This window comes from Triturus cristatus, chromosome 8, assembly GCF_964204655.1.
Source record: "Triturus cristatus chromosome 8, aTriCri1.1, whole genome shotgun sequence".
NCBI lineage: Eukaryota > Metazoa > Chordata > Amphibia > Caudata > Salamandridae > Triturus > Triturus cristatus.
Window position 1 is genome coordinate 1222672833 of NC_140591.1, and position 25770 is coordinate 1222698602.

At 44.3% G+C, this 25770-nt stretch overlaps 1 protein-coding gene across 2 annotated transcripts in view; it reads left to right on the forward strand.

The window, feature by feature from the left end:
• TNFSF13B (TNF superfamily member 13b) overlaps positions 1-25770 on the forward strand; it is a 178286-nt gene that overhangs the window by 23272 nt on the left and 129244 nt on the right. For both annotated transcript variants that reach the window (XM_085622903.1, XM_085622904.1), the window contains exon 3: positions 4763-4816. In XM_085622903.1, the coding sequence (XP_085479029.1) occupies positions 4763-4816 (54 nt within the window). The remainder of the gene's footprint in view (positions 1-4762; positions 4817-25770) is intronic.

Sequence of the window (25770 nt, forward strand, 5' to 3'; positions counted from 1 at the left end):
GAAGGTTATTTGCTGCTGTAATTTTCCAATACAATTTTGTGTGGAGCTTGTTGTCAGCTACTTCCCCTAGGACATCTAGGAATTCTGTGGATTTCCTTCTCATGGTATATGTTAATTTCAAATTATATTCATTCTCATTCAACTTGTTCATGAATCTTCTGGCGCTGGTCTAACTGCCTCTCCATATGACGAACAAGTCGTCCATGTAGAGTACCCATGTAACAACTTCCTCATCTACAGGAGCAGAGTCTGGTCTTTGAGGACCTCCTCCTCCCATTCCACTAAAGAACAGGTTGGCAAAACTAGGAGCAAAGCAAGTTCCCATTGCTGTTCCCAGGATCTGTTTGTATATCTTGCCATTGAACATAAAAATGTTGTTGTAGAAGCAAAATGTCATCATCTCCACCAACATATTCGTATGCTCAAGGTAGTGAATCTGTCTGTCCAGTAGGAAATGTAAGCAAACTCTGATGCCCAAATTGTGGTTAATAATGGTGTACAATGAGTTCACATGCATTGTGATGAGAAGAAAACCTTCTTTTTAACACAAGAGGGACAGGGAGCCGAGTTATAAGGTCCTGCACACAGGCTCCCAAAGAAGCTAAGTCTAAAGGGAGTATGCAGTTCCTGGCTGGACATGGGGAAAGGACAGGTCTTTCTTCATGATGCCCTCACACACCCCGAGGGATGTCATGCTTCATCATCGGGTGTTTGCCCCTCATCAGGCCGGCGCTGCAATGCCTGATGGGCTCCCAAAAACTAAGCTCTTTATCGGGGATCTTTTTGAAGAAGCCATTGGGTGCTTGTGGGTGTGGGGGCTGGATAGTGCACGGAGGAGTGAGATAAGTAAAATAGGTCTGGAGCAGTCCTACTTAGGTCAAGTTTTAATGTTTTAGGTAGCTCTAGCCTGGTTAAAAAACAGTGTGAGTGCCCCCATGTGGGAATAAGGTTCCTAATGGGCTGTCAAGGTGCAGTTGATCAACATGTTTCGTGCTCAGTTTGCCCCTAACGGGTCAATTGGCACTTCATCAGGACAGAGAAAACTAAATGTGAAAGGTGCACTACCGTCTGGTATTGAGATTCTGTGAGTTAAATCACCAGATATGGTAGGAAGTACCCTAGTAGACTTGTACTGGGGAGTACTGTAGACCTGTGGAAGAAGGGGTGGTACAACCAGGAAAAATAGGTGAAACTAAAAGCAACGGCCAGCAGTGTGGCAAGATGTTCATGTAGAAATATGGTAACTTGTACTGACATACAAACTGACATATACACAATTACGCGTCAGTTACCTGTGGATAAGCTGGTCATTTGGAGGGTAATAGCCTAATAGGTAGGCCCCAACATTTGTGCTGAGCTGTAATCAAATCGACAGAGGGGTCTAATGAGGGAGATGTCGCGCAAGCGTGATCCTGCGTCAATTGTCAACCAGGGTGGCCAGTGCATTTTGATGTGACAACTAGTAATAAATGAATTGTCAATCAAGCGTAGCCAGTGCGATAACTCTTGAGCCTGGCAAGTGAGTGGCTATAATGGTAAAATCATTGTTACAATTAAGAGCAAGGTTGCATGAATATTCATGCTCGGACGAGGTGAAGGAGATTGCGGGGGCCCCAGGGGGGTAAATGCCGCGGATCTCTAGTGAGCGTCACCCGGTTGAAATTACTGGTTAAAAATACGAAGAAAGAACAGTCCTTCCCCCACGTCCAGCCAGGAACTGCACACTCCCTTTAGACTAAGAAAATCTTTTTTCCATTCTAGATTTTTTCTAAGAATTCCTTAGTATCTTTAACATATGAAGGAAGAGCGATGACTTATTGACGAAGGAAGTGATCTACATATTTTGAGATATTCTCAGATACACTACCTATTGATGAAACAATCAGTCTCCCTGGTGGTACAGTAGGGTTTTTGTGGATTTAAGGGAGCAGGTAAAAAATAGGTAACTTGGGATGATCTCATTTGAGATAGCAGAATTCCTCCCATTGTAAGATACCACTATCTTTCCAGCCATTCAAAATGTCCCATATACAAACGATACTATCATTGTACTACTGTATATGGACTTGAGCATAAAATCTTATGTCCTCCAATTGTCGTAACAACACTTTTATGTACAACTGCTTGTCCCACAGCACAATATTACCGCCTTTATCCACTGGACGTATTACAATGTTGTTGCCATCTTAAGATTTAATCACTTTCCTTTGTGAGGCTGTAAGATTCTATTGTGGGGATTTTGTCCTTTTCTGTTGTCTAACTTTAATAAGGTCGTTCATTATAGTGTACAGTTATAGCTCTCTCAAGGGACAAAAAAGAGGGAATGAGTAAAATATTCAAAGTACAAAAACCCATTGACAATGAATCCATGTATAGCAATTAATCAAACGTTATTAGAAAATTTGAAAACAGAGTGCTATCTGTAAATGTATCAAACTGAGTGATTATATTTGGGAAGAGATTATGGAGGTCAAAACATTTCTCACCTGCCAATTAGAAGGCCTTTGGAACTGGAAAGGGAAGTTCTGCAGAAACAAGAAAATGAGGGAAGAAGTAATCCATAATGGAACATTAGAAATACATCAGAGGGGAGAATCAAAAAGCAAAGAAGGAAATGCAAAATTACAGGTGGCATTCTATAAAACACACAGCTTTTATAAATATATACAGGACATTTTTTCTGTATTCAGGGAGCTTGATCGTTATGATCTAGCCTTGATAGTCTATTTAGCAAAAGCAAAGGCCAAATTTATGTTTTTTCATTCATTGAAACTCTTATTTAGCCTTTTCCAACTTAAAATCAATCTATATGAAAAAAGAAGGTATGCAGGCAGCTTTGTATGTTTTATAATCAAAAGAGTATATTTCTAGACATATAACTTTGCAAACAGCAATGCAAGAATGTAGGCGGAGCCATAAAGCATGGAGACAAACACTGGGTGGAGTGGAGTAATGAACAACTCATTAACCAAATGCTGGTAAGCTTTCAGACTAAAACAAAAAGGAAATGCTCAAATGATGTTTAATCCAAACCCATTTGGGGAGAGTCAAGATAATGTGCTGCTTCGTTTGTTTTAACTCAGTGACCACAACTACCTGTCCAGAACACTTATAACCAAACATTCTAAACTTTAGATACTTAGCAATTCAATAAGAAACATATAGAAAATAATTAGACTCACCACCTCTCCCTTCATGGCACAACCAGAACATACGCTAAACACAAAACACACAACATATGTTTAACAGTAACATGTAAGGAAATCCCAGAATATTCTAAGAATGGGAAAATGAAGCATGAAATATTTGAAGCAATTTTTTTTCCAGAGTGAACTCTACCGCATGTTGAATACTTTCTACTTCTGTCACCTCCAATATCCCTTCCAGACTGGATATGTCCCAGGCAATTTTTTCATGCTGCTTCCATCATCAACCTCTTTACAAGAGTCTCACACTTTTCCTGCACATTCAACATTGGTTTAACCTTGGCTAGACGATTCTTATTTTACCACTTATTAGAATCCAAATACACTGCTGACTTGGTAAAGTTTCCTCCAATTTCCTCTAGGTCAAGTTGATTCATCAAAATGCCAGAGGTAGGGTAAGTGCCATCACATGCCATGTGACCCCAGCCTGATGTCACAGGAAGTGATATCACACAAACTTTGACCTGTGACATCACAGGAAGTGACATCACCTGCCCTTTGACCCACCCCAATGATGCCACAGAAAGTAACATTGCAATGCATTTCACCTGATGACATCACAGGAAGTGACATCATGAAACCTTTGGACCCCATGAAATAAAAGGAAGCAACATTGCATGACCATTGCTTTGATTTTATCACAGGAAGTGATGCATCTAACATTTGTCTACTTTAATCACACACAAAAAATGTCTACAGATGCAAAAGAAGTACCCTATATACAGACATACTTCAAATCCCATTGAAAATGCGGCTACATACATTGTTGTAGGTAGTATCTTCAGATATACAATTAAGATAATGTAGCATTGATTAAGAACCAATCAAATAGTATACCACAATGGAACATACGCTAGTCAAGTTGAAATCAGCCATTAATGGGAGTTTGCGGCAGCCCTGGAGGCAGCGCATACTTTATAATGGGGCGCATTGTCATTGTTTGTGCTAGGCGCATCTTTTAAAAGGTGCACCTGGTGCAAGCAATGAAAATGCGTAATACGGCCCTGTGAGTGCGCCCCCTTAGAACTTCTTTGCCTCTGCGCCTGTATCTGTAATATGGCACGGGCGCAGAGGCAAAGGATTTCCCCTAATTTGCATAGTGCATGCCCCTATGCAAAGGAGGGAATGCCCCCTGAAGGTAGCGCTGGTGCTTTAAGTGCACCAGCGCTATCTGTATTACTGAAGGGGACTCACAAGCATCTGCGCCCCCTTCTGTAATACCAAAGTGCCCCAGGGGCACACAAAGTGGGCGCAAACGCCCATTGCATCCCCGGGGCACCTATTTTAATACAGCACATAATGTGTTTTACTTATGATCCTCTGGTTTTTCTTATATATAGAGTTTAATGTCTACATGTATACCCTTTCCTGGTTGGTCCTAATTTCATCATCAGAGGAGTCCTGCAGAAAAAATGAGTTCCACAGACAAAATGATTCATAGATTTGTGATAGCATGAATGTTTCTAACTGTGAAATTGTCCTAATTGCAGTGTGAGGGTTCTTTAATGTTTTCCTCTCAATCTCTCTTAGCAAAATTATATCTTTTTTCTCTTCAGTGATGCATGCTTGTTTGCAACTCATTGCTGACAAAAGAAGCGTTCCACAACAAGGTAAACACATTATTTTAAATCACTTTGTTACATTCGTATTAAGGCAAATTGGCTAGTAATATTTTCATGTATTTTTTCCTAATGGGTCAATAAAAAAAGACAATTATTTTAAGTGTTACCGAAAGAGTTATAGAGTGAATAGTGAAAACAAAAATATTAATACCAGCATTAATAATCGAAACAAATTTTAAGTCTGTTTTAATGGTAGAAAGCTATTCTTTTGGAGCACTTGCTTCTCACTTTAAGGGCAAATAAGGAGGCTCCAAAAACTGGAAATCCTTAGCAAATATTACCATGCATGCATATTTGGTCATTATGTTGCAATTTCCTTCAAAGAGTTGCAAAACATTTACCATGCTTATGCACAAATAGATATCCTCTGTGTAATATAATCCTCTGTAAGTTGAGTAGTATGGAAATGTGCAATTTCTCTTTTAAATGAAGCTTCTTGCCCTCAGCATGATGCAGCTGAATTGAACACTGAGGTTGCTCTCTGATTCAATATCATCTCTGTTAGGAATCACTAGTGATGAAAATCAGATCTTCTTTGATGGAAGCCCTCGATGAGCAGCCGTTTCTACTCTATTTGATTGATTGCGAACATTTCTGTTGAAGTATCTTGAATTGATATAGTGACAATCTATTTGCAATCCGTTTGCTTTGTTGAGGAGGAGGCAACTTGTGTCAAACCATATCTGTTGGTTTCAACAGGAATTGTTAACATTGGACAATAAAAGAAGTGCAATGAATCAGTATAATTGAATTTCAAACAGGGGACTGTAATGTCAGCCATTTGAACAGCCCCATATTACTATGTTAAAGCCAAATTCTTTCATATCTAGCAAGGTATTTAGGACATTAGGAATAGAGAGTTAGGATCCGAAGGCATTCGTTCTTTCTCAACTGGCGGACTTGGGTATTTATGATTTACTAATGCTTTCAGATAGTGGAGGGGATTTGGCTTACATTGCCTCAATAACCCCTGTTGCATCTCCATTCAAGTAGATTTGCTTAGGAGAGGCTATTTGGGAAGTAGTGGCACAAACAGGTCAATACCTCACCCACTGTGGGTTATCAATGTCATTGCGGATTCTCACTTTTTAGGTCTGGTTTGACAGCACAGTTGTCTACATGTTGTATAATCCTCATACCACATCTTATTGACTGGTTGGAGTATCACCCTGCCTCGTCCAAAGGATTGAATTGCAATGATTGAGAGACTATTTTACATTTCAATAGTATTGTGAATCATAATGCCTAAACATATTTAGGTCATATGTGCACTCAATACTATTGTCAATCCTGTATTGTTCTTTTTCTTCACTGCTACAGGCATTTGTAATGGATCAGTCAGAACTCACTTGTCTTCCCCAATATATTTCCTCTTTGTGTCTTTCCTATTGACTTTCCACTTATATTTATTTATTGTTGTTTTTCACATTATTAATTTACAGTTGTTTTCTCCGTTTATGTCTTATCCATAGTTTGAACTTTTCTGTTTTTATGTAAAACAACGTTAATTTTACAAATATTCAGATATCATCGACAACTGCATTATCGATGTCAGAGCTCGTTATACATTGTATAAAAGTACAAGTATAGAAAATACGCGCACACATTATCATTTAGATGAGTGAACTTTTTCAAAGTTTTATGTCTCAAGAATCCATTAAGAAAATAGTTGTCCTTAAGTTTTGTTCTTAATTTCTGGCAGCACTGTTAAAGTAAGCTTACGACTAGCAATAATATCCGGGCAGAATCAAGTTGAGCTAACAATAGCAATTTGTTTCTGGTGTAGTTGTGTTGGCTGTCATGGGGAATTCTTTCACCCATTATTCAAAGGAAATGTATGAAGAGATTAAACGTACTGGGTAGCACTATTCCATATTTCTAGGAGGAATAAAAGAAAATAATTTGCTGATTGTTTGTTTGCTGAATCTGGGGTTCTCTAGAGCGAGCATGTCTTTTTGTTCATTGAATTTCTGTCATTACCTAGAAAGTTTAATGTTTTCACTAGGTATGCTGGAGACTTATCATCCAAGATTTTTGCAATGCATGCAGTTCTTAGTAAGAATCCTCTTTCCATCGGTGGCTAGTTTAGTGATTTAAGGTCAGGAAGATAGGTCCTTCCTTTTTTGTTCTTGAAAATAGTCTTGCTGCTGATATTAAGCCTGATTTTAGCAGCAAGAGGCTAAATACTGGGAGTCCTGTGAGTAGTGTAGTTTCAAGAATAGTTCTTGACAGAGACTCGAGTAGGGTCTGATTGTCTTGAGTTGGGACCAAGTCTTTAAGTTTGCAATGAAAGTTTGTCATTCAGTACATACAAAAACTTTAACTTTGTTTACAATTGTATTTGTTTCCTAACTGCTCTATGATCTTGTTGTGGACTAATTAGCTTTCAGGGAAGAGAAGCAATATGAGTCCAATTCAAGAAAAAAAGAATGATTTTACAACCATACATGTACTGTTTTGTTTTGGTGAAAATGTATTACTTTTTGCTGTTCACCAACAATTTTAGTAGTCCACCTGGAAAGTTGCTCAAAGTGCAACTTTTCAGGAATATCATTGGGAATGTCATGTTGTGAGAAATGTGGATGTTGGTTGAGAGGGGGGTGGGTGTGAGCTCTTCTCAAGCAACAGCCACAGTCCTTGTCAGGGTGAAACACAAAAGTCACAAAGCTAACCTGTGTTTAATCCTCTGGTAGCTTAGCACAAAAGCAGTCGGGCTTAATTTAGAGGCAATATGCAAATTTATGCAGCACACAAACAGTAATAAAGTAAAGACATAACACAAGAAAAAGATAGAGATCCAAAAGTAGAACCGGAGATATGCAATTTTAAAGCTTTAGATAAAAGAAGTGGCCATCTGCTTGCGCCAGACTGGGGACAAAGTCACAAGTTCAGACTGACGATGATGGAGTGCAGGCTGAATACAGAGACCAGGTTTAGCATGCTGAGAATTGCACCTTCTGTCCTTGATATGAGGCTGCGATGTGAGGGCCGCAACGGGTTGTGTTATGCTGCACCGGTTCCAATGAGAAGCTGTGAAGGCTGCAATGCTAGGTACGTATTGGGTTGCTTCACACTGCGTTGGTTCTGATGGGGCCACAGCTGGGTTGATAGATTAGCTTTATCCCCACTTGCAAAGGTCCAGGACTCAAGAGGTTCCACTTGGGGGCGGGGTTTAAAACTCACAGTAGGCAGAGTCCAAGTGCAGACTCCATGATGGTAGGAGTTTTTACAATCCCACAGGCTCAGATCAGGAGGCCAGTCAACAAGCCCTTGGAGTCATTCTGTTGGTCCTGGGTTCAAGGTGCAGGCCCAGCCCTTCTATCTCAGGCACCAGTGCAGCAGAGCAGCAGGGCAGAAGATCAGTCTTTCGTCCAGCAAAGCAGTCCGTCTTCTGAGTTTTCCACAGGTCCAGAAGTGATCTGAAGAGTGGGTTTGAGGATCCAATGTATTTATATCAGGTTCCCACTTTGATTTCAGAGAAACGTTTGGAGGTTCCCCCTACAGAGGTGTGTGGAGTGTTTTGCCATCCTGCCCAGGTCCCAGTCTGTCTGGGGGTACAATAGGCCAGTGTGAAGACCTTTGTGTGTGTGCTGAGACAGTACCTTAGAAGTGCAAGTGTGATAGGCGATAGCTCAGCCCCCTATCAAGTCAGAGATGGCCCATCCTGCTAACACCCAGAACCTCTACTGTGATGCTGTCTGGGAGGAATGCACAAGAGCCAACTGCCAACTACACCTAGTCATGTTGATCAATCAATCAACCAATCAATCAGTAGATGTGTGGAGCACTTCTTGTCACCCTTGAGGGTATCCAGTCGCAGACAGGGCCCAGTTGATTAGCTGAATAGTCAAGTCTTCTAGGACTTTTGAAACTTTGGAAGAGATGGGGAGGTCTGTAGATGAAAGGGCAGCTCATTCTATTTCTTTTCTGCTAGGTAGAAAAAGGAGCACCCTTCCCATTTGCTATGTCAGATGCTGGGTGTGAGGCTTAGTAAAAGGGACGTGGAGTGGAGGTGTCTGGTATACTGATAGAAGTTCAGGCGGTGTTTCAATTAGGCGGCGCTCACAGTTGTGTAGGGCCTTGTATGCATGGGTCAGGAGCTTGAACTGGCATCTTTTCTGTAGAGGGAGCCAGTGGAGTTCCCTGGTGTAGGGGGTTATGTGGGTTTGTTTAGGGAGATCCAGGATGAGTCTGGCTGCAGCGTTCTGTATGGTCTGTAGTCGTCAGAGGAGATGAGCTGCGATCCCTGCGTAGAGAGCGTTGCTGTATTACAGTTTGCTGGAGATGAGGGCATGGGCAGTGGCGGTCCGTCCATTGGGGGCGTTGGAGCGTTGCCCCCCGCCCGCGCCCCGTGCCCGCAGCTTCCTCGGCATCTAAGTTCAGAGACGCCGAGGGAGAACTGTCAGTCAGTGTGACGTTGGACCGCCCACCCCCTTCAGACTCTGAAGGGGGTGGGTGGTCTGGCGTCATGTTGACTGACAGGCAGCCAGCAGCACACAAGTGCACATGAGTGGGGACGGAGGGTGATTTTTGCACCGTGCCCAGTCATGCGCACTAGTGTTTTCAAAGGCTGGCGCATGCCCATTAGGAGAGCGAGGGTTGAGCCAAGGCTCAAACCTCGGTCCCCTAATGGGTAGGCAGGCGGAGCGTAAGCCTGCTCTAAGCCAATCCTGGTGCTGCTCCAGCACCAGGATTGGCTGAGAGGGGTCTTGCAATGCCAGCACTGATGGGCTGTTCCAGTGAGTAGGCACCAGAAGTAACGGACTCGAGGCGGCGCGGACGGTGGACCCGGACCTGCTCAGGACAGGTAGGATTTTATTTTAAAAACTCGTCATATAAAACTGACTTACTTTTTTTTTTCGTTTTTCATTTCTCAACAACTCCGTTTATTTGCTCCGACTTGGCGTCTTCCTGCTAAAGTTTGTGAATGCGCGACCAGATGGCCTGGACACATGTAGTAATGTCACATTTGGTTGGTCAAAATTGAAAAGAAACCTTTGCCAAATAGGAGTGCGACTTGGGTATGAACTGGACGCGCTTGTCAGTGTATTATCTGAGTGCATCATGGGACTTGTAGTTAACTTGTATGTGGTACTAATCCCATATATTGAGTGAGAAATATTGGGCTACTGTTTTAACTAACAATTTAAACCATTATGTAAGGGGGCCGCGGCCTGCGTGTCCGCTGTGAGCGCGTGTGCGTTAGATCGTGGGAAAATGTGCATGCCATCGTCATTGATTCTGTTTGCGCCAGTGTGCATGTATCACAGTACATAGGACAATGTGTTTTTCTCTACCGTCGTATGCTTTACAATTATTGTTGTATACCTTTTATTGCTAAGACTGCTTTTTCTCACACATTGGAAATGTTTGGGAGACAAGTACAAGTGTGTAGGTGTCATTTATAATGTTACAGTGTACCGTCACATATCGGTCTCTTGCCGACAACTTGCATGTCACTGCCTGGCATACGCCAGATCTAGTTATGTTTTTCCACACGGGAGGAAGGAAGCAATGCAGCTCATAGGTACCGTGAATAAGCAATTTCATGAAACAGATTAGGGGTGTGCACTGACGTGACAGGGGAATTGTCTAAAAAGGCTTGCTTTGCACACTGGTAAAAATAGAAAAGTATGTCCAACGGATCTCAAAATAACAGACTATTCAGCGAAGAGTTCTTACAATACACCATGCTGAAGAAAGCATTACAAGGAGGTTGAAGGGACCCAATAGGATGAAATAATTCTATCCTTCCTCCATGGTGGACGCTTCCAAGTTAGAGCAGAAAACAGAAGAACTTAAAGGATTGTAGCAAATTTTTTCAAAACTATTTGCATACCTGCTAGTATTGCGTAATGAGTAAGGTCTCACATAGCGCTGAGTCACCTCCTGAAGCCTGTTGTTCGCAACACTTGTGCTGTTTGCCTTTTGTAGTCCAAAATGCATCCTTGCCTGATTTTAGTCACCAGGTAATGCCCAGGCGGGCATTTTTTAAACTTATTAAGGCCCGTTTAGGGCCTTGTCGTCACATGGATGGATTGCCTCTGTGTAACGTGTGTGATGTGAAGTGCTCTGACACCCTAGGGTTAGTATGTGTAGAGCTATAAAACAAGAAATGCATGTGTGTGAGAGGGACTGTACATAGATGAATGGAACTGTTGGAAGGTGGGAGTGAGGGAATCTTTGCAGAAGGTGGTCATGATGGAGGGGCTCCAAAACGATTGCCACACTCGGCGCCTCTCACTCTAAAGCCGGCCCGCCAAGATTCTTGTAGATAAAGCAACAGTATAGTCCATTAAATGAACCGCAATAGGTTTTTGTACCACTGGTATTGACAGATTTGAAGGTGCTTTCATATGTGATAGTGAGGAAAATGAATGATCGGTGAAGTCAAATATTTGTCTAGGATCACAAAGTTTGGTTAATCGGTGAAGCTGCAATTAATCCAGGTGTTCTGTTTCACTTTGACAAATTAACTACTAAATGCTTATCTATTTGTCTCTCCTTTTTACCTTAAATGTTAATGCTTTTGTGATCTATCACCTGTGAATTAAGCTGATATTTCTTTTATGGATAGTGTTTCTGTAACATGTGAGCATGACAAGGATACTGAAAATACAGAACTATTTTTTACACATTACAGTGCCTAAACTGCAAAGATTCCATCACAATTACGGACCACCATGTATAAGTTATTTTCTTGTGAAGCGTCTGACCTGCTGCACAAGCCACTGTCGTATTCACAAATCGTATCGCTTTCACCATAGGTTATTCAGGCTTGATCGCTACGCTCGCTCGCCACAGTGCAGTACGACATTGATTTTACGCCCTACCACTTTCAAATGTCACCAGCCGCCACTGGGCCTGGGTGATGATGTGCCTTGATCTTTGGAGTACCCATGGAATGGAAAAACATTTATAGAGCGCATGGCTACCCGGAAGCATCCCAGCGCTAGTACCGATAGTAAGAGGAGGAAGCCAGAACTAAGGAAAGAGATACGTTTTTATTTGTTTCCGAAAGGACATGTGGTCAGAGGTGGTACGCAGATGGAAAGGCAAGCCATTCCAGAGTTTAGAAGCATTGTAGGAAAAAAGCCTACAACCACTTCTGGCTCTCTTAATCCTGGGGACCTCAATCAGATGTAAATCATCTGATCTGAGTCTCTGCTTAGCTTTGTAAGGGCGGATCATAGTGGAGAAAGATGGAGGGCCAATTCCCTGCAAAGTTTTGTGCACTAAACATAGGGATTTTAATTTGATTCGTTCCTGAACCGGCAGCCAATGAAGGGCTCGCAGAGCCGGTTCCGCTGACAGTCTATTGGGAACTCTTAATAAAAGTCTTGCTGCACTATTCTGTACAGATTGTAGTTTCTTGATTGCTGAGAGGGGGAAGCCCAAGTACAGGGCATTCCCAAAGTCTATCCTAGAAAGAATTAATGACTGAATCATTACTTTCTTAGCCAAAGAAGGGAGAAGAGGTAGAACTTTTCGGGCCATTTTGAGTAGGCCATAGCAGAGGACTGCTGTTTTCCTAGCTTGCGTTTTTAGGCTAAGGTCCCGATCCAGCCATACCCCCAAGCTCTTGATTTCTGATTTCGGCGTAGGGGCTGGACCCATGCATAGTGGCCATAGCTGGGTGGGAGTGTAGTGAAGGGAGTTACCCAAAATCATAATCTCGGTTTTTTCACCGTTGAGCCTAAGTTGTGAATCATCCATCCAGCTTGAGATGTCTTTCAAGCAGGAATGGATGATGTGGAATTCTTGATTAGTTTGGGTTAGTCCGACCACTAGCTGGGTATCATCAGCGTAGGTAATAATGCGGATGCCATAGGGTTCTATCTTAGCTGCCAGGGGAGACATATACACGTTAAGCACCCCGTTTGGCAGATGTATGGATTTGAAAACCACATTGTCATTGAAAACTTGGAAGGTTCTGTTCTCTAAAAAGGAGGATAACCAGTGGAGTGCTGTGCCCTTGATACCAATATTCCTGAGCCGCTGGATCAAAGTACGGTGGTTCACCGTATCAAAGGCGGCGCTCAGGTCAAGGAGTATAATGGCAGCTGACCCTCCAGAGTCCAAGATCTTTCTGCTTTCTTCCATCACTGCTAGAAGCACCGTCTCAGTACCTTGGCGGGGGCGAAAGCCAGTCTGGGAGGGATGAAGGAGACCATGCTCCTCAAGAAACCCATTTGAATATATTATGAATCATGCTGAGGATGAAGATGCAGAAGCCGGCAAATGGAGTTGACCTCAGTCGGCATTGTTAACTTGTTGTTCAGAATGATGTCTAGGTTCCTAGCGTGGTCAGTGGGGGTAGGAGTAAGTCCGAGTTCTGAGGGCCATCAGGATGCGTCCCATTGGATATTTCTTTCCAAAAATCAGTACCTCTGTTTGTCTGTGTTGAGCTCCAGGCAGTTGTCCTTCATCAGTTGGCAACATCTGTAATGAAGGTGTGGAAGTTGATGTTGGTGTTGTTGGTGCCTTTGGAGAAGTAGATTATAAATTGTGTGTCGTCTGCTTGGGTTTTTATATTGAGTCTGTGGGTTTTGGTGATGGTGGTCAGAGGTGCCATATAAGTGTTGAAGAGGGTAGAGCTGAGCAAGGATTCTTTGGGTACCCCACAGATAATTTCCTTGGGTTAGGCGGTGAAGGGGGAAAGGTGGACTTTTTGCATTCTTCTGTTGAGGAAAGAGGTGATCCATCTGAGAGCGGCTTTTTGGATGCCTATGTTGCGCAGTCTTGTGATGAGTGTGTGGTGGGAGACCGTATCAAAGCCTGCCGAGAGGTCTAGGAGAAGCAGAGCCCCAGTCTCTCCTCAGTTGAGTAGGGCTCGGATGTCGTTAGTAGCCATGATAAGGGTTGTCTCAGTACTGTGGTTGCTGCGGAAACCAGATTAGGAGGGGTCAAGTAGGAGGTTCTGTTCCAGATGTGAGGAAAGTTGCTGGTTGATGGCTTTTTCTAATACTTTGGTCTGGAACCGGAGCAGGGGTCTGCTGATAGTTTCTTTATTAGGACGTTGACTTCTGCATGTTTCCAGTCCTTGGAGAATTTGATGTGACAATTGAGCTGTTGAACATGGTGGTGACTACCTGACTTACTCTTGCTTTGCCTAGGTTGAAGATGTGGTGAGGGTGTGGGTCAATTGGGCCCCTGATTGGACCAAGTTCATGATGGAGGCGGTGTCCTTTTGGGCGAGCTGGTTCCATTCGGTTAGTTGGATGTCTGTGGTGGTAGCAGGGCCTTTGAGTTGATTGAAGAAGTCGATGGCCTTGTGCTGGGGTTTGACGTTTCTGTAGATACTGGCAATCTTGTCATGGAAGAGGTTTGCAAGGTTGTCACAGAGTTCCTGTGAGGGGGCAATGTTGTTTATTGCAGCTGAGGGGCTGCAGAATTCTTTGATGATGTTGAAATATTATTTGCTGTTATTGGAGGTTGATGCGATCTGTGAAGCTAAGGCCCTTTTCTTTCATTCTCTCAGCTGTCTCTGGTAGAGGTCGAGGGCTGTCTTGAAGGGATTCTTGTTGGTTGTGTCCTTGCTGGTGCACCATTTACAGTGTCATTTAGCGGTTCTGAGGTCTTCAGTGCACCAGTAACCTGCTTGGTGTACCTTCTGTGGGTGTTGTTAGGAGACACTCTTTTGGCGCAGTTGGTGATCAAATTGTTGAAGTTTCTGATGTGTTTGTCTAGGTTGTTGTAGGAGATGTGGTGGGTGATATTGAGAGCGTTGATCAATGTGTCCTTTGAGACTTTGCTCCAGTTGCAGTGGGGGGCATTGGGCAGACCAGGGGCGAAGGTCCGTGAGCTGGTGATGCTGAATTGGACGGTGCAGGGGTCAGTACAGATGAGTTCCGCAGTGTGGCTGTACCTGATGTGGTCACTGGAGGTGAAGATGGGGTCTAGCAAGTGGCCTGTGGAGTTCATTGGTTTGTAGACAAGTTTGATGAGTCCGATATTGTTCATGCTGGCAAGGAGATTGATGATGTTGATGTCATTGTTGTTATCGAGATGGAAGGTGAAGTCACTGAGGGAGATGAAGTTGGTGAAGTCTATGGCAAGGGGGCGATGAAGTCGGCGATGAAGTTGCAGAAGGCTGGACATGGTCCTAAAGGGTGGTAGATGAGGGTGCTTCTGATTGTGCTTTTGCTATTTGTTTGGAGTCAGAGGTTGAGGTGGTCCATGGCTGGGGTCGTCATGTGTGGGGGTGCATTGGAATGTTTTCCTTGCATATGAAGGTGATCCCTCTGCCAGGCAGTGGTGGGCGAACTTGTATCATTTGTGAATTGTGATGGTGAAGTCCTGTGCAAATGGGGGTTGAGCCAGGTCCCAGTGGGGAAGAGGACGTCAGGTTTGAGCCTGGGATAAAGTCCCAAATCTTGGTGGTGTGTTTGCATAGTGAGTGTGTGTTGAGAAGGTCACATTGGAGTTGATGTTTTTGTTCAGGTGGTGTCTGTGGTATGTTTGGGGTGGGGCTTGTCAGTGGCCTGGTGTGTGTGTTGTGGCAGGTGATGTAGGTGCATATGAAAGGTCCTACCGTGAAGTGTGGATCAGTGCAGTGGCAGTGTTTGTTGCGGTGTTCGGGGTCAAGGGTGTAGAGCTTACGGATGGTGTATCTGTGGGGGGTGGGAGGGCAAGGGGTTGTAGCACTGGGTACCATCCAGACGCGGGAGAGTGCAGAAGGGAGTGCTTTTGGAATGCCTGCTGTGTGCATCCGCTGCGCACTCATGCTGCAGCCTGCATTAAGTAGGTCCTGGGGTGGGACGACTGATGAGCAGGAAAACCCAGGCGGGAAATCTCAGGCAGTCGCACTGAGGCATGCATTATGTAGGTCCTGGGTTGGCGGGGCTTCTGTTAGCGTGAAGAATGGTGAGTGGGAAAACTCAGGTGGGAAAACCTGGGCAGCGGTGGTGTCACTTGGTCAAATGGTGGCAACTGGATCAGGCTGGAACAAGCAAGAACTGGAGGCCACAGGCAAGTGGCAGGCTAAGTGCCCTGATGCCTACTCAAGCAAAAGACACACAATTGATGGACGGAATGCAGAACAAATCATAACATTCATACCCAGTCAAGAGATTTGGGTTAAATCCATCATTCTTTTGCTCACCATACCATCCCACTTTAGACCTGGCCATATGCAAATCAGTCTTGACCCTGTGGCTCATGGGAACAGTCCAGCCCAAACTGCCAAGCCTACTCAAGGCAGTCATGTGGCCCAGGAAAAGGCTGCAGCCCCCAAATGGCTAGGACAAGAAAATGCCAACTTTCTAAAAGTGGCATTTCAGAATTGTGACTTAAAATCCAACTTTACCATTAAAGAGGATTTTAAATTGCATTTCTTCAGACTCCAAACTTTACTTTCTTACCTGCTCCGAAGCCGAAGTTAGCATTTCAAAAATGTAAAAAGGTATCCCAATGTTATCCTATGAGAGAGATAGACCTCACAGTAGTGACAACAAATTTGTGAGTTTTTCTTAATAAGACATGTAAAACTTAAAAGTACATGTCCAGTTCTTAATTACATTGCCCCCTGCCATATGGGCTGTGTAAGGTCTACCTTAGGGGTGACTTATATGTATTAATAAAGGAGTTTTAGGCTTGGCAAAGAGTTATTTCACCAAGTTAAATTGCCAGTTTAAAACTGCTGACAGGCTGCAATGGCATGTTTTAAAGGGCTACTTAAGTGAGTGGCATAATAAATGCTGCAGGCCCACTAGTGCAAAAACAACAATTGATGGACAGAACGCAGAACAATGTCATACATTCACCCCAGTACAGAGATCTGGGCCTAAATCCATCGTTTTTTTGCTCACCATGCCATTCCAGTTTGAACCCAGCCATATGCAAATCAGTCTTGACCCTGTGCCCCATGGGAACAGTCCAGCCCGAACTGCCAAGCCAGGTCCTCCCTGGACTGGAAACAAGCATCCTAGGACCGGTTTCGGGCTTTCAGCCCTCGTCAGCCAGGATAGCTTGATTCCAGTGGCATGGAGAGCAAGGGACTCACGTCTGAGCATACCCTTCCCACTCGGGGTGACAAATGCAGAATGCAGAACAATGTCATACATTCACCCCAGTACAGAGATCTGGGCCTAAATCCATCGTTTTTTTGCTCACCATGCCAATCCAGTTTGAACCCAGCCATATGCAAATCAGTCTTGACCCTGTGCCCCATGGGAACAGTCCAGCCCGAACTGCCAAGCCAGGTCCTCCCTGGACTGGAAACAAGCATCCTAGGACCGGTTTCGGGCTTTCAGCCCTCGTCAGCCAGGATAGCTTGATTCCAGTGGCATGGAGAGCAAGGGACTCACGTCTGAGCATACCCTTCCCACTCGGGGTGACAAATGCAAAAACAACAATTGATGGACAGAATGCAGAACAATGTCATACATTCACCCCAGTACAGAGATCTGGGCCTAAATCCATCGTTTTTTTGCTCACCATGCCATTCCAGTTTGAACCCAGCCATATGCAAATCAGTCTTGACCCTGTGCCCCATGGGAACAGTCCAGCCCGAACTGCCAAGCCAGGTCCTCCCTGGACTGGAAACAAGCATCCTAGGACCGGTTTCGGGCTTTCAGCCCTCGTCAGCCAGGATAGCTTGATTCCAGTGGCATGGAGAGCAAGGGACTCACGTCTGAGCATACCCTTCCCACTCGGGGTGACAAATGCAAAAACAACAATTGATGGACAGAATGCCGAACAATGTCATACATTCACCCCAGTACAGAGATCTGGGCCTAAATCCATCGTTTTTTTGCTCACCATGCCATTCCAGTTTGAACCCAGCCATATGCAAATCAGTCTTGACCCTGTGCCCCATGGGAACAGTCCAGCCCGAACTGCCAAGCCAGGTCCTCCCTGGACTGGAAACAACCATCCTAGGACCGGTTTCGGGCTTTCAGCCCTCGTCAGCCAGGATAGCTTGATTCCAGTGGCATGGAGAGCAAGGGACTCACGTCTGAGCATACCCTTCCCACTCAGGGTGACAAATGCAAAAACAACAATTGATGGACAGAATGCAGAACAATGTCATACATTCACCCCAGTACAGAGATCTGGGCCTAAATCCATCGTTTTTTTGCTCACCATGTCATTCCAGTTTGAACCCAGCCATATGCAAATCAGTCTTGACCCTGTGCCCCATGGGAACAGTCCAGCCCGAACTGCCAAGCCAGGTCCTCCCTGGACTGGAAACAAGCATCCTAGGACCGGTTTCGGGCTTTCAGCCCTCGTCAGCCAGGATAGCTTGATTCCAGTGGCATGGAGAACAAGGGACTCACGTCTGAGCATACCCTTCCCACTCGTGGTGACAAATGCAAAAACAACAATTGATGGACAGAATGCAGAACAATGTCATACATTCACCCCAGTACAGAGATCTGGGCCTAAATCCATCGTTTTTTTGCTCACCATGCCATGAGTGGGCTAAAGAATGGTGATGGATAAAACCCAGATCTGTTGACTGGGTGTGAGTGTTTGATTGGTTCTGATGCTCCGTTCATCACCACCCCCTTTTGTACCGCTTTGTTCGCCATAAGTTGGCAGGGTATGCTCAGACGTGAGTCCCTTGCTCACTTTGCCACTGGATTCAAGCAAGCCTGGCTGAAGATGGCTGAAAGGCCAGAAACCGGTCCTAGGAAGCTTGTTTCTGGTCCAGGGAAGGCATGGCTTGGCAGTTCGGGCTGGACTGTTCCCATGAGGCACAGGGTCAGACTGATTTGCATATGGCCATGTCTGAACTGGGGTGGCAGAGTGGGCTAAAGAACGGTGATGGATCAAACCCAGATCTGTTGACTGGGTGTGAGTGTTTGATTGGTTCTGATGCTCCGGCCATCACCACCCCCCTTTTGTACCGCAGGCCCACTAGTAGCATTTAAAATACTGGCCCTGAGTATATGGCACACCATGTAATTGGGGACTTGTATGTAAATTAAATATGCCATTCAGGTGTAAGCCAATTTTACCATGTTTTAGGGAGTGAGAACAAGCACTTTAGTACTGGTTAGCAGTTGTAAAGTGCCCAGAGTCCTAAAGCCAATAGAAATGAAGTCAGAAAAATTAGAGGGATGAATGCAAAAAGGTTGGATTACCCTACAGAGAGGGACAAGTCCAACACATGTGACATGTCCCATGGCGTCCTACATTCCCTGTGCAGAAATCTACATTGCGTAGAATTCCAAGCAAGGGGAATGGAGTGTCCTGTGCAAATGCACATTTTTAAAAAACATTTTCATGGAGAAAATCCATTCCCTACAACCTCAGCTAATCTGGTGCTAAATTAATCCATTCAGCTTCCCATCCCAGAAGGGGAATAATACCCATTTGGCACTGGCACACGTCTATAGCCATTTTCTAAGGAGAAGGACTTAGAAGGGGTTGGATTGCAGTTTGTGAATGCCCACAAATGTACGTTTGCCAGTGTTCCCATACTTCCAAGGCAAACCATTCCTTAAAAACATCCACTTCCCACCCTTATCAGTGCAAAGATCTACACATTTGTGGCAGAGAAATTTGCATTAGGAAATCCATTTTAGTCCTCAAGGAACCCCTTTGTGGATTACTGACATGCATAAATGAAGGTATTTTTGGACCTGAATGTATGTTTTTGGATAGAAATACCTTTGTGCATCAGACCCAGTCTCTTGTGTGAGTTTCGTTTTAGGAATTGGATGGGGGAGCGATGTCAGAGTCCTCAGTTTTATCAGAGTTTTCATTCCTTGTTCAAAACAGATAGTTCACATGTATTAGTCACCAAGTAGAGGCACAGTTCAAGCACTGTTGTCTATAATAATGGTGTTAAACATAATTTATATGATTCTGGTCAGTTCCAATTTTACTGATTGTTTTAACTGCTAAGGCATTGGCTGTGTATGGTGGCACAGTTAAATGAATGAAACTGTCACAAACATGGCACAGTTTGCATATGTTTTACCATCTCTTTATTGAAATTATTGTTTGGCCTCATGCTATTGTTGTGTGTATAACTTTCATTAAATTCATTTATTATTACAACCTAAGGGCCCCATTACGATGTAACGGTGAACGTCCACCAGAGGTGCAGTGGTCCCGCTGTGGACATTAGGATGCCACCGCCACTGTGGTGGTGGCATCCCCCATTCACAACATTGTGGCGGGCGGTGCTCTCAGCACCGCCCGCCACAATGCTGTGAATGCACATTTTGCATTTGCATGCACAAGGTGACAGACACCGCGCGGTGCCTGCCACCTTGTCCATGCCAATGTAGGGGGGGTACCATAGGTACCCCCCATGTGCACCCCCAACACCTTGGCGGCCCACTAAGGGCCCTCAACAGCAAAGACCGCAAGCCTTATTGCCACCATGGAAAGGCGAGTCACCGCCTGCATGATAATATGGATGGTGGTGTCTTGCAGTCACAACCACCATGTTATGGCTTTTTTCTGCCTGGTCGACGAGTCGACTGGTGGAAAAGCCGCGGACGGACCATCCGCCGTGGACCCCCCAGCCATACTAATATGGCGGGGGGTCAATCATGCAAGGATTGTGTGGAGAAGTGTGGCTCAATGGTTAGAGCGGCAGACCTCGATGCAGAGCACTGGTCCGGGACCAGGGTTCGATTCCCATCGCGGCAGGGTCTCGGGCTATAAATTCCACGGACCGGATATTCTTGCCTCAGTGCCCATTCTAATCATGGGTCCCACGCTGCAACTCTGGGCAATAGCTTGCTTAATCTCCACAACGGCCCCAACAGCGCTGGGATGCCTGGCCTCACCATGGGGGTGCCCAGGAGTGGACAACTCACATGGAAAGCCAGGAAGGGTTCCTTCAGCGGTATGAGTACAGCGCTGAGATACCCGTAGTGGTGATCGGCGCTATATAAATACCTATACATTTACATTTTACATTTACATGACAGGCGGATTGCCCCCACCGGGCCAGCGGTGGCTGCCGCCGGCCTGGCAGGGGTGATCCGCCCGCCATCCTAATGGGCCCCTATGTGTCTAGTTCTGCAATTTGTTCCACACCCCTTTCCGTTCTACTATCCCTCCTGTAAATAGAATCTTGCAACAGAATATTCTAATTGACCTGTTCCTCTAAATCTTGTAACATAAAATACCAACTGACCTCTTATTTGGTCAGGGGTGATGTATATGACTGACCATCTATATGGTCTCCACCACACCTATACCTGCAACAGTGCTGAGTGTTTATCCAGATAGTTCATATGTTCCTTCTCCATTTATCTGTCAGCACCAAAGTTGTCCATCATCTATGAGTGATTCCTATACTTCCTCTGAAACACATTAATGGATTTAACCTATTTAGGGGCATGACTTTTCCTACATGTTGTATCTACTCACTGTTACTTCTCTGAGTCATTTCATCCTGATGGAATGCGGTGATGAGCAAGTCCAATTATCTGGGTTGAATATAAATCTGCCCCAAAATGTATTATTTGTCCATTTGGCTGTTAAGTCCCAGATCATCTTTTCCGGTGTTGCTTTTTTAATGCATCTCCTGTAATCAGTTCTCTGTGTCTGGCTATGATTACTTTGGCACAGCCTGAGAATACATATCTTTGCCACTACCAGAGTGATTGCAACCATTTATGTCATTGGGGTGTGATCTCTAAGTGGGGTTGTGTAAGAGAACTGCTTGGCTTGTTAGAGAGCCTGTGGTTTGTGGCACATTTTCCATCATCTCTCAAACCCTCCACCAGTGGTTCTATATAGTTGGGTATTCCCATATTAAGTGTACAATATCACTGTGCGAATGGTTACATCTCCAGGAAGCAGCAACTGGGAATATTGCAATACTGCCAAGTCTCTTAGGAGGCCATTTCCATCTTTGGAAGATCTTATAGTAGCCCAGCTTCAAACATGGCTCTCGTAAGGAATTGTCATGTGGGGACATGGTTATCGACCATTCCCATCTCTGTATATAAAATGTAAATGGTGTGCCCATCAGTCCTTCATCTGTCTGGATAACTGCCCTGAAAACATGTGATCCATGAGGATTTTATAGAGTCCAGAAACTACTCCTTTGAATGTACCCCACCTGTGAATACACTTAAGTACAGAAGTGTCCTGTAGGTTAATGTGGAAAGAGTCTAAGAGCTTGTAGAGTCAGTGGGTGAGACACTGCTAGAGACCAAACTCCATTTGGCCTTCTGCAGAGGTGTTCAATCTACACTCTGCTATCAGTTGGTCTGAAGTTTGTAGGCATCTGGATTTAAAACTCTCCCTCAATAGTTCAATTTCCCTATTTTAATACATCCTTTCCTCCATTAGGTGGCACCTTTATGTAATCTGCTATTCTCCCCTAATATGGCCTGTGCTCTGTGCCAAGTGTATGTCAATGCTTGCATTATTGTATTGGTGGCTATAAGTCACTTGTTATCTCCTTTGTAAAATGAATGGATGGATCCCTTTGAACCCTGCAGGGACTTCTTTATGTAGATCCTCTGTGGGGTGCCCAGTGTATCATGCATCATTTATCATATATCAGATCTGTACTACCTGAAATCCAAAGCAGTAAAAGTCTATGTGGGTCAAATAGCCCACTGAGAGTGTGGCTGCATGGACTATTCCTATTTTAGATGAGGTCTTCTCCCAACCCATATGAAAGTTCATTAGCTTAGCCAGCCCACATAGCATAGGAACTATTATGCGAATGGGCAGTAAGCAACTATATACTTTAAGCAGGCATCACATTTAGTTTGAACGCTTTCACTTTCCCCCACATTGATAAGGTAAGTGTTGATCATTTCATCAAATCAGATTTAATCTTAGAGACCAAGGGTCCTAAATTATCCTCCACTATGCGGTTGTGACCTGTATTTATATTGATGGGTAGCCTCCTATTGATGCTGCAATACTGTGCCTGGTGATAAGCAATACCTCACACTTTTTAAATGTAATTCTATACAACCATAACTTCAAGCAGTGTGAGATTCTCTGAATAAGACTTTTTATGGATTATGACAGGTGTGACATAGTGACCAATCTATTGTCCACATAGAGCAGGACCATGTGTTCTGCTAGTGTGTTAATCCTTTCTATGTCTCACATAAGGCTAATGGCTATCGCCAGGGGTTCCAGCAGCAAGATAAACAGCAATAGGAATGGTGGGCATCACTGTCTGGTTCTTCTCTTGATTTCGAACTCTGAGAAGACGTGGCTATTGCAGTCTAGTGCTGCTGATAGGTTGGTATATAGCTGTTGGAAAATGGCCCTCTCTGAAGGCTAACCCAAACATTCCTCCTCATCTTTTTCTGACTTTCTTTTTGTTAGCTTTAGGACTCTGGGTACTTTACCACTGCTGACCAGTGGTAAAGTGCATGTGGTCTCTCCTCTGAGCATGGTATAGTTGGTTTACACCTTTTTGGCATATTTGATTTACCTGTAAGTCTACCTGACTACCCCAAATGACGTCCATGTAAATATTCTCTATTTTTCTAAACCTGTGTGAAGTCTTTTTGTGGTATTTGCATTGAGTTACTGTAATTTAGTGTTGCACAAATACTTTACACATTGCCTCTGAAGTTAAGCCTTAGTGCTCCGTGCCAGGCTACCAGAGGGTGAGCACAGTTTTTTAGGGTATGTATCTTACTTACCCTGACTAGGACGGTGGTCCCTACTTATACAGGGTGTGAACCTCTGCCAACTAGAGACCCCATTTATAACAGTAGCCACCTAATTTTAGTTTGAAATTTTTGTCTGAGTCCCAGCCGTAACAGAATCCACAAGTAAGGCCTGCAACATGTTTCAAAGGGCTTCTTAAGTGGGTGGTTCAATAAGTGCTGTAGGCCCACTAGTAGCATTTAATTTACTAGCCCTGGGTGTATGGTATGCCACTTTACTAGGGTATATATATATGATTGTATCTCAGTACTGTATATGATATAACAGTGTACTATGTTTGTTGTAGTAGTGATGCTATTTGAAATTTGCACTGGCACTTTAAAATCCGGCACATTGTAAGAGACGCTGTCATGTGAGCAAGGCTCTGAGGAGCCGAAACGTTATGGCCGTCGCTCAGGGCAAATAAAATTGAGTTTGCACTTCATTTTGGTTCGTGTACCTACTTTGTGAGCGTCCGGAGGATTACCGAGGCTGGCAAACGCGGTAATCAGGATATATATATATATATATATATATATATATATAGTCTCAAGGCCAACAGTCTTAAGGCCAACAGGAAAGAATTCAGAAAAATTGGAGAGAGAAAGTAAAATATATTTTGGAGAAGACCACCCTAATGCTGACTGGTCTAACAGGTATGTTACGTTTTTCTTTCTTTTAATGAAGTGGGTCAGCATGTTTACATTGAGTGAGACTATTTAGACATTGTTCAAGGTTTGCATTTCCTACTTTTCTGACTATGACACTAAATAATGTGTCCTCCTGTCGTTTGAAGGAACCACAATTCTGGAGTAATCGTAGTGGGCAATTCATGCAGACGGGCTCTGTGGAAATAAAATCTGTGTATGTTGAAAAGTAGCTAGTTGCAGTGGGCTCCCACCACTGGGTTATGTATGAGATGAGTGACCAAGGATAATCTATGCAGAAAAGGTGTAGATGTCTCTGTTCTAAAGTAGGGTATGTTTTGGGTGGTAGGCTTGGTAGTTCTAACAATGGCTTGGCAGAGACTAACCTTCAGTTGTATGGGGACCCATTACTCCAGAGTGCTGCTCACTTCCCTCTTGGTCAATGCTGTGTGCAAGGTTTTATTGTTACACTAATATGACAAAATGTAACAAGAATGGGTCAAGTGTCTCCAATACCATAAAGCATTACAAACTTAAACTGAAATGGGCAAAGTGGTGATGAAAGGAGGGAAGGAGAGGTGGAGTGGGGATTGGTGGCCATCTGGGCAGTTTGTACTTGCAGGCCAACAAGAATGAGAGAGGTAGACCCATTCCCCAGTCCTTTAGGACTATTAAGTAGGGGTGGGCGGAATTTGCGTAGTCGCGCTACGCAAAGCTCGGCGAACCGGTAACAAATCTCCGCGAGCATGCACAGTTCCGCGAACACGCGGAATTGCTTGTTCCGCCCGTTCGCGATGCTTTTTTCCTGTTCGCGAACGCTGTTTACGTGCTCGGGGAGAAATATCTCACGGACACGCATTTTAAAAGCGCGAACAAGCAAAAAATTCCGTGAAGCCGCGGATTGCAGAATTTTTGGCAATTCCACGTTCTCCGCGGAACGTGAAATTACCCAAATTCCGCAAGCGGAACGGAATTTACCGCCCAGGCCTACTATGAGGATCCTACCTATGTGTTCTGTAGGGTACCTTGTCAAATCATTAGGGCACACTAACTCTCTGCCGATATTGCTCTAAATAGTAGAGAATTAAATTAGATAATATGATGTAGTTATCCAGTGTATCAAATCATCTTGGATTGGGATCAAAGTAAAACCACTATGCCAATGCCTGTATGTGGCCACTTTCAATAAAAGATGAGTTAATACATACCAGTGGATTCTCTCACTGGGGCTACCTTTCTTTGATGGATATTGGGCGGCTGAGCTGAGCCGCGGGAAAAGCCCACCGCGAGAGTGCGGGCCCGTGATGGCGCCAAGGTGGTGTCATTAGTACAATGGGCGGTAGCGTTCACAAAGACGGCTGTTAAGCTCATCTGGCAACTGGCATGATTATACACCAACCCACTGGGGATAACTTTTGTGACATCATTGAAGCTCACGAGAAGGACTCACATGAGTGTTTTAATCATAGCGGCACTACCGGAACCACAATGCCATGGGAATGGCTCCGCCCACTGGGGCAGGCTCTGGGAAGTTAAAAGTTGTGCCCAAAACTGTCTTGATTGCTGTTGAAAATGCCAATGATTAAGGGAACGGATTCCCAAAATGCGTCTGGCCTGTTGAACTAAGAGGTGTTTTATCTTTGCCAATGCCTGTATGCAGCTGCTTTCAATAAAAGATGAATTAATACCTAC